Genomic DNA, 12,663 nt, shown 5'->3' with positions numbered 1-12,663 from the left:
TCTTTAAAGTGTATGTTTAATCATAATTGAAGAAGATTTAAGGTTGTGTTCTTGGTCAAATGATGATGGAAAATGAGTTTGATTACTGTTATAAGGTAATTAAAGATGGATTTATGAGGTTAAGACATGAAAATTGATGTTACTGTCTACGTGATTAGTGACATTATATGAAATTTTAGAAATGGTCAAAGGAAAATACAGAATAGAAGGAGAGAAAATACATAAATGGATTGAAGTTACTGGTTGTTGTTTAAATGATAAGTAATAGTAAATGAATGTATAAAGGAAAAAGGTAGTTGAAAAAATAAAGGAAATAAACGTTAAGTAAAGGAGGCAACATGAGAACATTAGAAGATATGTTCTTATTGATATGTTCAGTGAAAATTCGAGGACGAATTTTTTTAAAGGATGGGAGATTTGTAACATCCCGAAATCTGAGTCAGTGACTAAAATGAGAATTTTTTAAACTTGGTGATAAAAGTAGAATAGTTAAATAGTTTAATGACTTATTGGAAATATAGTTGAAGGTTGTTTAGTAATTATTGAATGAATTAAAGGGTAAAATGGTCAATTGACAAGTAAGATTTTTATTTTTCTTTATAAGATAAGGGAACCATGTGGAAAGGGAGAGATTTCTCCAGAGTTCTCTTCTTCTCTTTTTTTTTCTTCTTCTCTCTTTTTTTCTTCTTCACGTGGAAGCCAAGAGCAAAGGTAAGTTTATGGTTAATTGATTTCTTATTGAATTTTAAGTTTGGTTTCGATTATCAAGTGACTCTTAAGCTTAAGGGAAGCTTAATTTGTCATAAAACAATACGAGGAAAGGTATAAAAAAGATTAAATGAAGGAAGTGAATAAATGAAATCTTGGTAGAAAGGCATTTATGGGATTTCCAGACCAAATTTGACTTGTCAAGGGTCTAATTAAGAAGTTAGAAACAATATAATTGAATTTGGAACATGTTGAAAATTTAGTGTAATTCTTGAATTACATATGAAGAATAAAATTTTGATGTTAAAGAGGTGATGAATGAATAGAAATGAGTTTGAATATGTGTATGTGAGTTAAGAATATAAAAGGGGATGAAATATGACGAGTTGAGCTAAAAAGAAAGAGAATTTCGTGCTCTAACTGGAATTTCTGGGTTGTGTGCATCGATGCACATTCATTGTGTACCGATGCACTCTCAATTAAATGAACATCGAATGCAGTGAGTGCATCGATGCATAGGGAGTGCATCGATACACCCCTTAAAATGGAAACATAAAATGTAAATTGTGTATCGATACATAGGGTAGTGCATCGATACACTGTAGAATGTATCGATGCACTTCAATGGGAAATGGAATAAATCTTTCTTTCATTCTAAGAAATGATAGATTAAAGTATATCAATTGGATACTGATAAGTATCAGTACATGATTACGTAGATATCGAACACGAACAAATTCCAGGACAACTATCAAGTTAAGATTCGATCGAAAGAAAGGAAATCATAAAAGGGGATTGAAACTTAGTAAGGCCAAGGTGAGTGCATCTTATTGCATAGGATTATATGGAAATTGACTTGCGATAAGTCTATTCCGATAGTATAGTACATGAAGTATGTGATTAATATGAAATGTATGTATGCTTGATTGTATGAGTGTATATGTGTTATGTGATGTATGTGAATATATGGTTATGGAATAAAGTATGTAATAATACAATGTTATTTGAGTTACTTAACAATAAGTCATAAGATTACAGACATATGTAACGTAAGTTATAAGATAAGAAAATATGTGTTTACATGTATTTGTGGATATATATATATATATATATATATATATATATATATATATATATATATATATATATATGAATAAGATATGATATATGTTTATGTAAAACCATGCAAAGTGATATGAGAAGGGAACTACATGATTATGTGATCATATGAGAAAGAGATAAAGAGCCATGTGATATATGACATGAAATATATGAAAGAGAAAGTATATGTGATAAGTGAAAGTGAATCATATGATTATATGAAGATGGGAAACGATATGATAAAAGCTATGAGCATATGAGATATGACTATGCGAAACAATATAAAGATAATACCCATGTTATGTGTTATGAGATCTAGAGATATAGTTGGCATGCCAAGAGTCGAGGGTCTACGCGGTCCTTCGGGACATAGCGGTCCTTCGGGACATTTCATAGTGGTCCTTCGGGACAAATTTCATAACCTCTAGTGGGACCCCATACGAGCTGTGGTGACAGTATAGTGCACAACCACAATAGACTCACATATTTATAGTTCTCAAAAGTGTACATAGGCTAAGCAAAGAGATAACAATGAAGATAGTACTTGTGAAGTATATGCTTTTGTGATATGAACTGTATTATATGATTGATATGATGATGTGTGTATAGTTTGAATGAGTCATATGTTGATAAAAATGTATGATTAAAGAATATAAATGATAATAATATGGATAATATAATAAGATTAATGATGGAAATAATGTGTGATGTGTATATTATATTATATATAATGATTGTGTGACATCATGAAGGGATATGTTCATACATATTTAAGCATTTAGAGTTTCCTTTATAAGTTTAATGCCTCACTAAGTCATAGACTTAGCGTGTGATTGTTTCACACGTAAGTTATAGAAGCGAGAAGAGAAGTGAAGAAGAGCAAGACATGTCAGCATCTCCCTTACAAAATTTCAGATCAGAAAATAAATGATTTAAATGTGTTTGGTTATTTTGAATATAGTTGGCATGTACTAATTGATTGAGTTGAATATGCTCTAATCGATTTTGGTTATTTTGGTCAATTTATGTAAGTAAATCGCTTTTATTTTAATGAAAGTTTTAAATTTTCTTTGAATTTTGTCAAGAGTCAAAGTTTGAAAAGTTAATGTGACACCTCAAACTCGTATTCGGGTTGGGTACGTGTTGAGGTGTTACAGTTTACAACTTGTACCAGCATTTACTACTACTGATCCATATTATCGGTGCTTGCAAACAGCGGTGAACCCAGAAAAATTTTATGGATTGAGTTAATATAAAAATGAAAAAATTGTATCTAAAATAATTTATATGTTAGTATTTTTAAAATTTTAAAATATAATAACATTATATAAATATATGGATTGAATCTAGAAAAATATTTAATGGATCGATATAATTTTTTAACATAATTCATACATGTTTTTTAGGGTAAACTAACTATGTGGTCACTCATCTATTACTAAATTTATGTTTTGGTCAATCAACTATTATTTTTTCAAAATCATAGCTAACCTTACATTTTTGTTCTATTTGGATCACTCACCATTAAAAATTTTAACAATGTTAACATGACTTTTTAATTATTTTTCAATCATGATATGACATCATTTTATGATGACACGTCAACATCACTGCTAAATTTTTAAAGACGAGTAACCAAAACAGAACCAAAGTATAAATTAAGTGTGATTTAAACTAAATAATAATTATATGACCAAAATAAAAAATAAATAATTAATGAGTGATTCACTAAGTAATTTACCCATGGGGCCATGGCCTAGGAATGGCTAACATATCATAAAAACATTCCCAGATAACGCAAATTTACGTTTGTCGCGCATACATCTTGTGTAATATTTAATAAAACTAATTAACATATTTAATTTAATTTGTTAATAATAAAGTTCAATATTATAATTTTATAAATAGAATTTTAATAGTATAAAGTGATTGTAGGGTAATATTTGTTTATAATCTATTTTAATCATTGATAATTCATACATCATACATATATGCAAACTTAATTATTCAAATCCAAATCTCTAACGAAAATAATACTCTATCTAATAACTAAATCTATTTAATAAGTTCATTTGATAAATATTAAATTAGGTGATTTTAATTCAAAAACTTATTAGGCATCACCCATTAGTTATTGTGCATTTATTGCTACCAATATATAACATATCAACATTATTGGCATTTCCAAAATACAAAGCTATAAAGTTCCGAAAGGCCAAACCAACCAAACTATGACGGGCTACATATCCTTAACACTCTAAAACAACAAGAATTAAAACATTGCCCAGTTACGTGATGCAACATACTTAAATCTGGTTTCTAAACCAAAACACACCTTTTTTCTTGTCCCCTTCATCTGGTTCCACGTAAAGACACTCTTTCGCCTCTCTCCATATTGCCTTATAAACTGGTGTCCCATCTAACTGGTAGTATTCCCCCAGTATCGGCTTTATCGCCTTGGTGGCCTCCATTGCATGATAATGCGGTATTGTCGAGAACAGATGATGAACAACGTGTGTGTCGGTAATGTTATGAAAAACTTTGTTCAGAATCCCATAATCTCTGTCGACGGTCGATAAAGCTCCCCTTAACCAGTCCCACTCCGAAGAATCATAGTGAGGCAATGAAGGGTGAGTGTGTTGCAAGTACGTGATCATTACAAGGAAAGCGTTTACCACCAATAATGGAACTCCGTAAACACAAATTACCCACGGTAACCCTTTGGCCAACACCAGGCGGTAGACCACGTAGGCTGCGGCGAGGACGCCGGCGTCGGAGACGTAAATTTGGAGACGTTCTCGGTCGGAGAAGATGGGCCGTAAGGGTTGTAATGGCAAGCTAATCGGTCGTACGGCCGGCCGGCGACGTTGAAGGCTAAGTAAAGTGGCCAGCCTAGGGTGAGTTGAATGGTGATTGACAACAACCGGCCCGGTGGATTGTTGAAGTGTTTGGCCCACCATCTTAGACCGGATTTTTTCTTCGGAACGAATACTTCGTCTCTTTCGAGGGAACCGGTGTTGGAATGATGACGACGGTGGCTATACTTCCAGGAGAAATATGGTACAAAGAGTGAAGAGTGGAGGATGAGGCCGACGGTGTCATCAAGCCACTGATAATTACTGAAAGCGTGGTGGCCGCATTCGTGTGCGATGACCCAAACTCCAGTCAAAACGCAGCCTTGCATGGCCCAATAAAGTGGCCATGCTATGTATCGGATAGGCTGAGGAAGGCGGTGGAAGTAACCGGTGGCTACGTAGTAGAAAAGAGAGGCCAATATGAAGTCGTAAACTACGTAGGAGAATGAGCGTAAAACGGAACGTCGGAAACAGTGTGGTGCGATGGCCTTTTTGATTTGACTCAGAGTGAGTGGCGGCTTTGTGATCGGAACTCGCTTCAGTGGATCGACTGCTGGTTTCTTTGGACTCGGTGGAACCGACATTCTGCCTCCTGCACCCATTGTTCCACACCTTGGAGAATATAGAGAAGGCAAAAAAGAGTTACTGGGATTATATAAATTTTATCATTATATTAACTTATTGTTTTTAATAGATGTTATATAGAAATTCTGCCATTATCCTCTTGTTAGCGGGTAGGTGAATGTGAAAATGCTTAGTCAGCGTTTGTTATGATTTTTTGTTATAAGGTTGTTAGGTGGCTTTAGAGTGCTGACTCAGTCTGCGTGCATGCAGCTTGCATCCTGGTGTGGGTTAACCTCAGCTATAAATTATAAGTTCTCTGATATCACGTTGATTTTTCTATTGATTGTTTTCTTACTTAAAAATGATCGAAGAAAGAGTGATTTTCCATTCACAAAGCACTTGCAATTTATAGCTGAGCTTAACCCACACCAGAATACAAGCTGAATGCACACAGGCTGAGTCAGCACTCTAAAACCACCTAACAATCTTGTAACAAAAAATCATAACAAATGCTGACTAGGCATTTTCACCTTCACCTACATGCTAACACCTCTAAGCTGAATGTTATACCAACTTAAAATCTTATAATTTTTAGAGTCCAAACCGAATATTTTGTTCACCGTGGGTTTGAATTTAATATGATATATATCACATATAATGTCAATGTACCTAATGAAGAAACCTCCTGATTAAAAAACGTGATTTGTGACAAAAGCAGAAAGAAAAATATAAGCCAAAGCCAAATAACCAACTAAACTAGTTACTGTCAACATTAATTCGTTGACCCATAATAAAACAGCTAATCGTCAGTATTAATTACTGTTGAAAGATTACGTGCATGGTGAGCTAAGGAGCACGTAATTAATGTGCTCTCAGTTGTATGCAAGCAAAGCCTTAGGCTATTAGATTGTTAGTCCAGTAGTTATGCTGTTAAGGAGACGGTTTTTCAGTCTTTTGTAAGCTATAAAGCTGCTGTATTCAGTTGTATCTTTGCACAAGAAATGTATTGATGATTTGAGCTTCTTCTTGAGTTTCTAATATGATATCTTTCGCCAAATGTTCTGGGCCTCTTCTCTGTTGTGCTCTCTGACGTGATTTGCTAGGTGTTGTTCTGGTTGTTTCGCCATGTTTACGAATAAGAAAGTAAACGTTGTTTTGGACGAGACTAACTTTCTTATCTGGAAGCAACAGATTTTTCTCACGGTTCGTAGTCACCGGCTCGAACGGCTTCTCAATGGCACGATGTTAGTACCGCCTGAGTTCATTGTTGATGAGAATGGAGTGTCTGTTATCAATGAAGCATTTGAAGATTTCATGGCACAAGACAGTGCTCTTACCTCGTGGCTTTTGTCCACAATCAGTGCTCTGCTTCTACCTCAATTTGTAGGAGCTGAGTCTGTAGCGGCTTTTTGGCGCACTGTTGTACAGTTCTTTGTCAATCGATCTACAACGGTCATGAACTTGCACTACAAGCTTCAGTCGTTGAGGAAAGGTGATGACTCGATGCGTGTATATTTCACCCATATTAAGGAGATTTGTGATGCACTTGAATCTTGTGGTAGCCCTATGTCGCAGATTGAGCTCGTTTTGAGCGTTTTGAAAGGCTTGCCAAGAGAATATCAGTCGTTTATGGAATTGATCACTACAAGTCCATATACACTTTCTTTGGATCGGATTTATTCCGTGCTCATTGATGCGGAGACACAGTTGGCTGGATTTAATTCTCATGCTGAGAATTTTCCAATGAGTGCCGACGTTGTGTAGGGTAACGTTCATGTTAACTCTACCGCATTTGATAATTCTCATTATTACAAACAACAACATTCTACCTCGATGCGTGGTGGACGGTCTGGTGGTAGAGATCAAGCACGTCTACAGTGTCAACTATGTGGTAAGAATGAACACTCGGTTGATAGATGTTGGTATCAGTTTGCGTGATTTTGCAGGTGTTTTAGCAAATAATACACAACCACGATCTAAGGGTGAATCGAGTAGTGTTAACTATGTGAGTATTGACAATGTTGATTGTGCATGTTGTGCCAATAAGCATGGTGATGTCTCGATGGTGGTGCGTCTCAGGCTAATATGGTTGCATCTCCTCGTGCTCAGTGGGTTGTTGATTCGGGTGCCACACATCATGCGACTCCTGATGAGTCCAATATTGCTCACACTAATGATCTTGATGGTCCAGGTAATCTATTGGTTGGGAATGGAGTTTCTCTTAATGTAAATGTGGTTAGTAAATCTTTATTACACTCATCATCATCCTCGGGAGCTTTGTTACTTACAGACCTCAAACACTAAACATCTTCTTTCGATGTCAAAGCTTGTTAGGGATAATCACATATTTTTCGAGTTTCACGTTAATGGATGTTGCATTCATGATGAGCTGTCGGGAAAGATTATACTACAAGGAAATCAGCAAATGGTCTTTATACTTTTGCATTGGATAATAATAATTCGAACAATTGTAATAAACCAGAGGTTCTTTCAGTTGATGCCTCTTGTAATGCCCTTGATTTGTGGCATAGGAGATTAGGACATCCAGTCTTTCCTATTTTAAAGTCTGTTGATAAGACACTTGATGTTACTATTTCAGATAATGCAAATCACACTTGTGTTGCTTGTTGTGGGGTAAAAGTCACAGATTACCCTTTACGAATCTACTACAATCTATGATGTACCATTTCAACTTGTGTTTTCTGATCTTTAGGGGCCTTCACATGAGCCTTCTACTGGGTATCGATACTATATTTCTTTTGTGGATGCGTGTACTAGATATACATGGGTGTATTTCTTGAAGGATAAATCACAGACAATTGTAGCATTTCGTCTATTTCAAAGCATGGTTAAGACTCAATTTTCTTTACCTATTAAAGCAGTGCAAAGTGACTGGGGGATAGTATATAAACTAGTCGAATGAGTTAACTCAGGAAGGTTTTTTTCATAGGGTCACTTACCCTCATACCTCTAAGCAAAATGGGGTTGTAGAGCGTAAACACCGACACTTAATAGAGTTGGCACTTGTACTGTTAGCTGAAGCCTATCTTCCAATTCGTTTTTGCTCATTTGCAGTAGTTAATGTTGCTCGTCTTGTGAATAGATTACCAACCAAGCTGCTAGGCAATATTTTCCCTTTTGAAAAGTTGTTTGCTAAGAAGCCAGACTATAAGGTTCTGCATGTGTTTGGTTGCAGGTGTTTTCCGTATCTTCGAGCGTTTCAACCACACAAGTTGATTCCCCAGTCCAGAGTGTGTACGTTTTTGGGTTACAGCACTCAACATCGAGGATTTCAGTGTCTTGACTCCACTGGACAAGTTTTTATTAGCAAGCATGTTAAGTTTGATAAATTTGTTTTCCCTTTTGCAGAGACAAAGCCTACTGCATGTCATTGTGCTCAGTTCTCTTCTAGGTCAGCAGCACCTGAGATTGTTGTTGAGCGTCACAATACATGTCCTCAAGTAGTAATACCACAACATGCATATACTAGTGTCACTTCACATACAGATGTTGTGTTGAGTGAAGGTGGTCATTATTCTTTGTTGGCAGGCGTTGATTCGGGCAATATATTCCCTCTCTGTCTGTTGATGGTTCATTCTCGAATGTTGATCCAAGTAGTAGTGGTACGAACAATGGAGATGCACAACCTGTTGGTGAAGCTTCAGTTCAGTCCGCTGGTGAAGCATCGGTTGACATTATACATGTCACTAATAATCATCCCATGCTTACACGAAGTAAGTGTGGTATCTTCAAGCCAAAAGTGTTTGTCAATGAATTAGACATGACAATTCCTACTGATATCCATCAGGCCATATAGTCTAGTAATTGGGCAGCTGTTGTTCAGAATGAATTAGCAGCTCTACAAAGAAATGGTATGTGGTCATTGGTGTCACTGCCAGCTAGATGAACAACAGTTGGTTACTAATGGTTGTTCAAATTAAAGCAGAATCCTGATGGTACGGTTAATCGTTACAAGGCTAGCCTTGTTGCAAAGGGTTTTTCACAAGTGCCATGGTAAGATTTTAAAGAAACCTTCAGTCAAGTGGTCAAATTTCCAACGTTGAATGTTGTTTTGTCTGTTGCTGTCACAAACAAGTGGTCTCTAAGGCATGTGGATGTTAACAATGCCTTCTTAAATGATGAATTAAATAAAGATGTCTTCATACATTAACCACCTGGGTTCGAACAGTTTACTGCAGATGGCACTAAGCGTGTGTGCAAACTTCATAAGGCTCTTTATAGGCTACGCCAAGCACCAAGGAATTGACATACTAAGCTGAAGGATAGCCTTTTGTAAATGGGATTTCGATCATCGAAAGCTGATGTCTCATTGTTCATTTCTCATGCTCAATGAGTCTCTACATATGTACTTGTCTATGTATATGAAATTCTTGTTAGAGGGCAGTCTGTTGTTGAGATTGGGCGAGTGGTTCAGTCACTTCGCGATAATTTCTCTTTAAAAGACCTTGGTGACTTAAAGTATTTTCTAGGAATTAAGGTTCAGCGATATGGTGATCATTTGGTGCTTAATCAAAAAAAAATATTTTAGAATTATTGGGGAAAACAAGCATCAATTGTCACCCCTATGGTATATTTTTGGGTTTAAAGTAGGTCAATTTATTATTTTTTTTATTTAAAATCACATCTTAACTTTAAAAAATATATATTATTTTTTCTCAATTTATCAAATATATTTTATTCTTATATTACCTAAAAGATATATTTTAATCATATCTTAACTTATAATATATATTTTATTCTTATTTTAATTTAAGAAATATGTTTTATTTTTATCTTAAATATAAAATATATATTTTATCTTAATTTAAAATATTATAAGAATAAAATTTAAATAGTTAAATTAAGATAAAAATATTTAATATTATGAATTTAAGATTATACTAAGAAACAAGATATATTCAATATGTAATCTATTTTAAACCAAAAAATGTACTTATCCTAGCGGTTGGGCTTCTCTTTTAACCCCCAAGTGATATTAGTGTCACGTGACATTATCTAATTTGAATATTAAATTTATTTATTTTATTAAAATTTAGACAAATTGAGAGAATATATAAGTTACAATGATTAAATGTGTAATTATATTAATTTTATTAATTGTCACGTCAACACTTTAATTAAATGTTAACTATTATGTTAAATGTTAACAACAAATGATCTGATTAAATGCATTAAATAATTAATTGGTAAGAATTCAAAAATAATGATAAAAAAGTTATAGTTAGGAGGTCTGGTATAATTTACCATATATTTAAACATTTGACAGTACAATTACTAAATCACACCAAATAAAGATTGCACTCTAAAACCCAGTCGCATGGTCATACGGAAATTTAAGAAAATAAAAAAAGGTTGGGGGGAGGCCAGTCTGGACACGGGTCGGGTTGATCCGTAAATTTCATACCCTCTGCAGACTTGATCCGAATTAAAATATATATACTCTTTATTTGATCCAATTAGACTTTTTAAGATAAAATTTGAATCCGATCTGATTCTATCTAAAATAATAAAAATATTATTTTATTTAATAATAATAAGGATTTAATTAAAAATAATATATAAATAGATATTATTGTGATTATTTTTAAATATATAAAGTAAAACTATATTTTTCAGATCGGATCGATTATTTTTCACCTTAAAAATAAACCCGATCCAACCCAAACATTAATTTAAAAAAAACCCGACCCAAATCTAATTTTTTTTTAAAAAAATTCCACTTTATGATTTCGAATAAAAAACCGTAGAAATCAAGTATCATGACATGCCGGTGGAGGTGTGGGAATAAGTGTTAAATCACGAAATCACGTGAGGCAGACACCGTGGCCAAATAGCATACCAAATCAGCCATCCGTTTCAACTATTAAGTAACAGAACACTTCTTACCCAAACAATATCACAACACAAATTTACCAAAAAGTGTCTACATCTCTAATTAGCTAGTAAACGTGGTGGTAAAATTAGGGATGCCATAACTTTTACTACCTCGTCACTTATATAATATCTATATCTTTCTAATAAAATAATTTTAAAAACCAATTTAATAATTTTACATATCTTGTATAATAATAAAATATTATTATATACTGAATATATATTTTAAACCTATTTATAGAATGGAGAATATCTTCTAACTGTAAACAAAATAATTATCTATAATAAAGTTCAGATTTAGTTTTTATAAAATTAAACCCTAAACTTTAAATTTTAATCTTTAAACCAAGGCAAGTCAGTCGTAAAAAAGAAAGAAATCATTTCTTTTATTATAATCAGCTGTCGTCCATAGCAAATATAAATTAAATCAAGTTGTGCATAGCTGACAAGTGATAATGTTAAACATTTGTGAAATATATTTTTTAACTTTTATACTCGAAAACTATTGCCAAAAAAAATAACAACCAACATAAAGACATGAAACCTATTTCAATATAATTTTTGGAATTTTATAAACAAATTCGCATTATATTCTTTGAATAGAATCATTAGACTTCTTCACCGGAATCAATAGGATATGCCTTTGAAGATGCACATTTCATACCTTTATAAATAAATAAACTGATCAATGTACTTTATAATAAGGACAATTCTTCTTAATATGTCTCTACTAAAAAACATTTTTTTGTTAAAATAAAATAAATATGAAGTTTACCCAAAAGAAATCACTTACCCCTCAAAAGAGATGTAAACCATGTTCAATATCAGATTGAATGACTAAATCAGCTCATCAAACAATAAGAAACAAAGATATCATTAACTAAAATTTTTAGACGACGAGTTTCGTTATTCCTCACTATTAACAGATTATATAATTTCTAATAATAAAAGCGAAGGTAAAGTGCTGAGTTTCTGCATGAAAATGAATAAATGAAAACAGAAAAAGGAGACGGAAAATAAGCTAAAGATCTTTGGTTTAATGATCGTATCGATCAATGAAAAACATATTAAGATCCAGAAAATGAGAAGTTCAGATCCAAATTCGGAAAGATCCAAAATTAAATCAATCGTAACAGAAGCTTCAAAATGCAAGCTCCAAGCAAACAGAATAACATAAAAATCAATCACTTTCAAAATAAATCCGATCATCGAAATTCAAAACAGGAAATGAAAAATCAAAGAAATATATTGAAGGCTAAGAGTGAAAAAGAAAAAAAAATACCTTGAAATGGATATAGAGAATCACTCGATATTCCGCTCGGCTTCGCTCTCTTTGAAATGGAGTGTGGGTGGGTTAGCTGGCTATAGCCTCGTCTTTATATAGTGTGGGTGGGTTAGCTGCTATAGCCTCGTCTTTACATTTTAGGGTAAACTACAGAATTGGTCACTTTCGTTTTAGTTTTCTAAAATTTTCCTAGTTGAATTTAGAAAATATAATATTTAGTTACTTTCGTTTCATTTTAACTATGATGTGATCACT

At 33.5% G+C, this 12,663-nt stretch overlaps 2 protein-coding genes across 2 annotated transcripts; one reads left to right on the top strand and one right to left on the bottom strand.

Moving 5' to 3' along the window:
- Window positions 1–4,110: 4,110 nt before the first annotated feature.
- Window positions 4,111–5,285, bottom strand: LOC120153918 (delta(12)-fatty-acid desaturase FAD2-like). Its single transcript, XM_039165778.1, is given in 2 exon segments — window positions 4,111–4,636; window positions 4,639–5,285. Coding segments are annotated over 2 exon segments (1,149 nt in total). The 5' UTR covers window positions 5,267–5,285; the 3' UTR covers window positions 4,111–4,115.
- A 1,068-nt stretch (window positions 5,286–6,353) lies between these two features.
- LOC120154150 lies at window positions 6,354–6,992 on the top strand. Its single transcript, XM_039165963.1, has one exon. The coding sequence runs from the start codon at window positions 6,354–6,356 to the stop codon at window positions 6,990–6,992; it is 639 nt and encodes a 212-aa protein (XP_039021894.1).
- Window positions 6,993–12,663: the final 5,671 nt, after the last annotated feature.

This window comes from Hibiscus syriacus, unplaced genomic scaffold, assembly GCF_006381635.1.
Source record: "Hibiscus syriacus cultivar Baekdansim isolate YM2019G1 unplaced genomic scaffold, ASM638163v2 tig00111105_pilon, whole genome shotgun sequence".
Classification (NCBI taxonomy): Eukaryota; Viridiplantae; Streptophyta; class Magnoliopsida; order Malvales; family Malvaceae; genus Hibiscus; species Hibiscus syriacus.
Note: the sequence above shows the minus strand (reverse complement) of the source record. Positions and strands in the feature narration are given on the sequence as shown.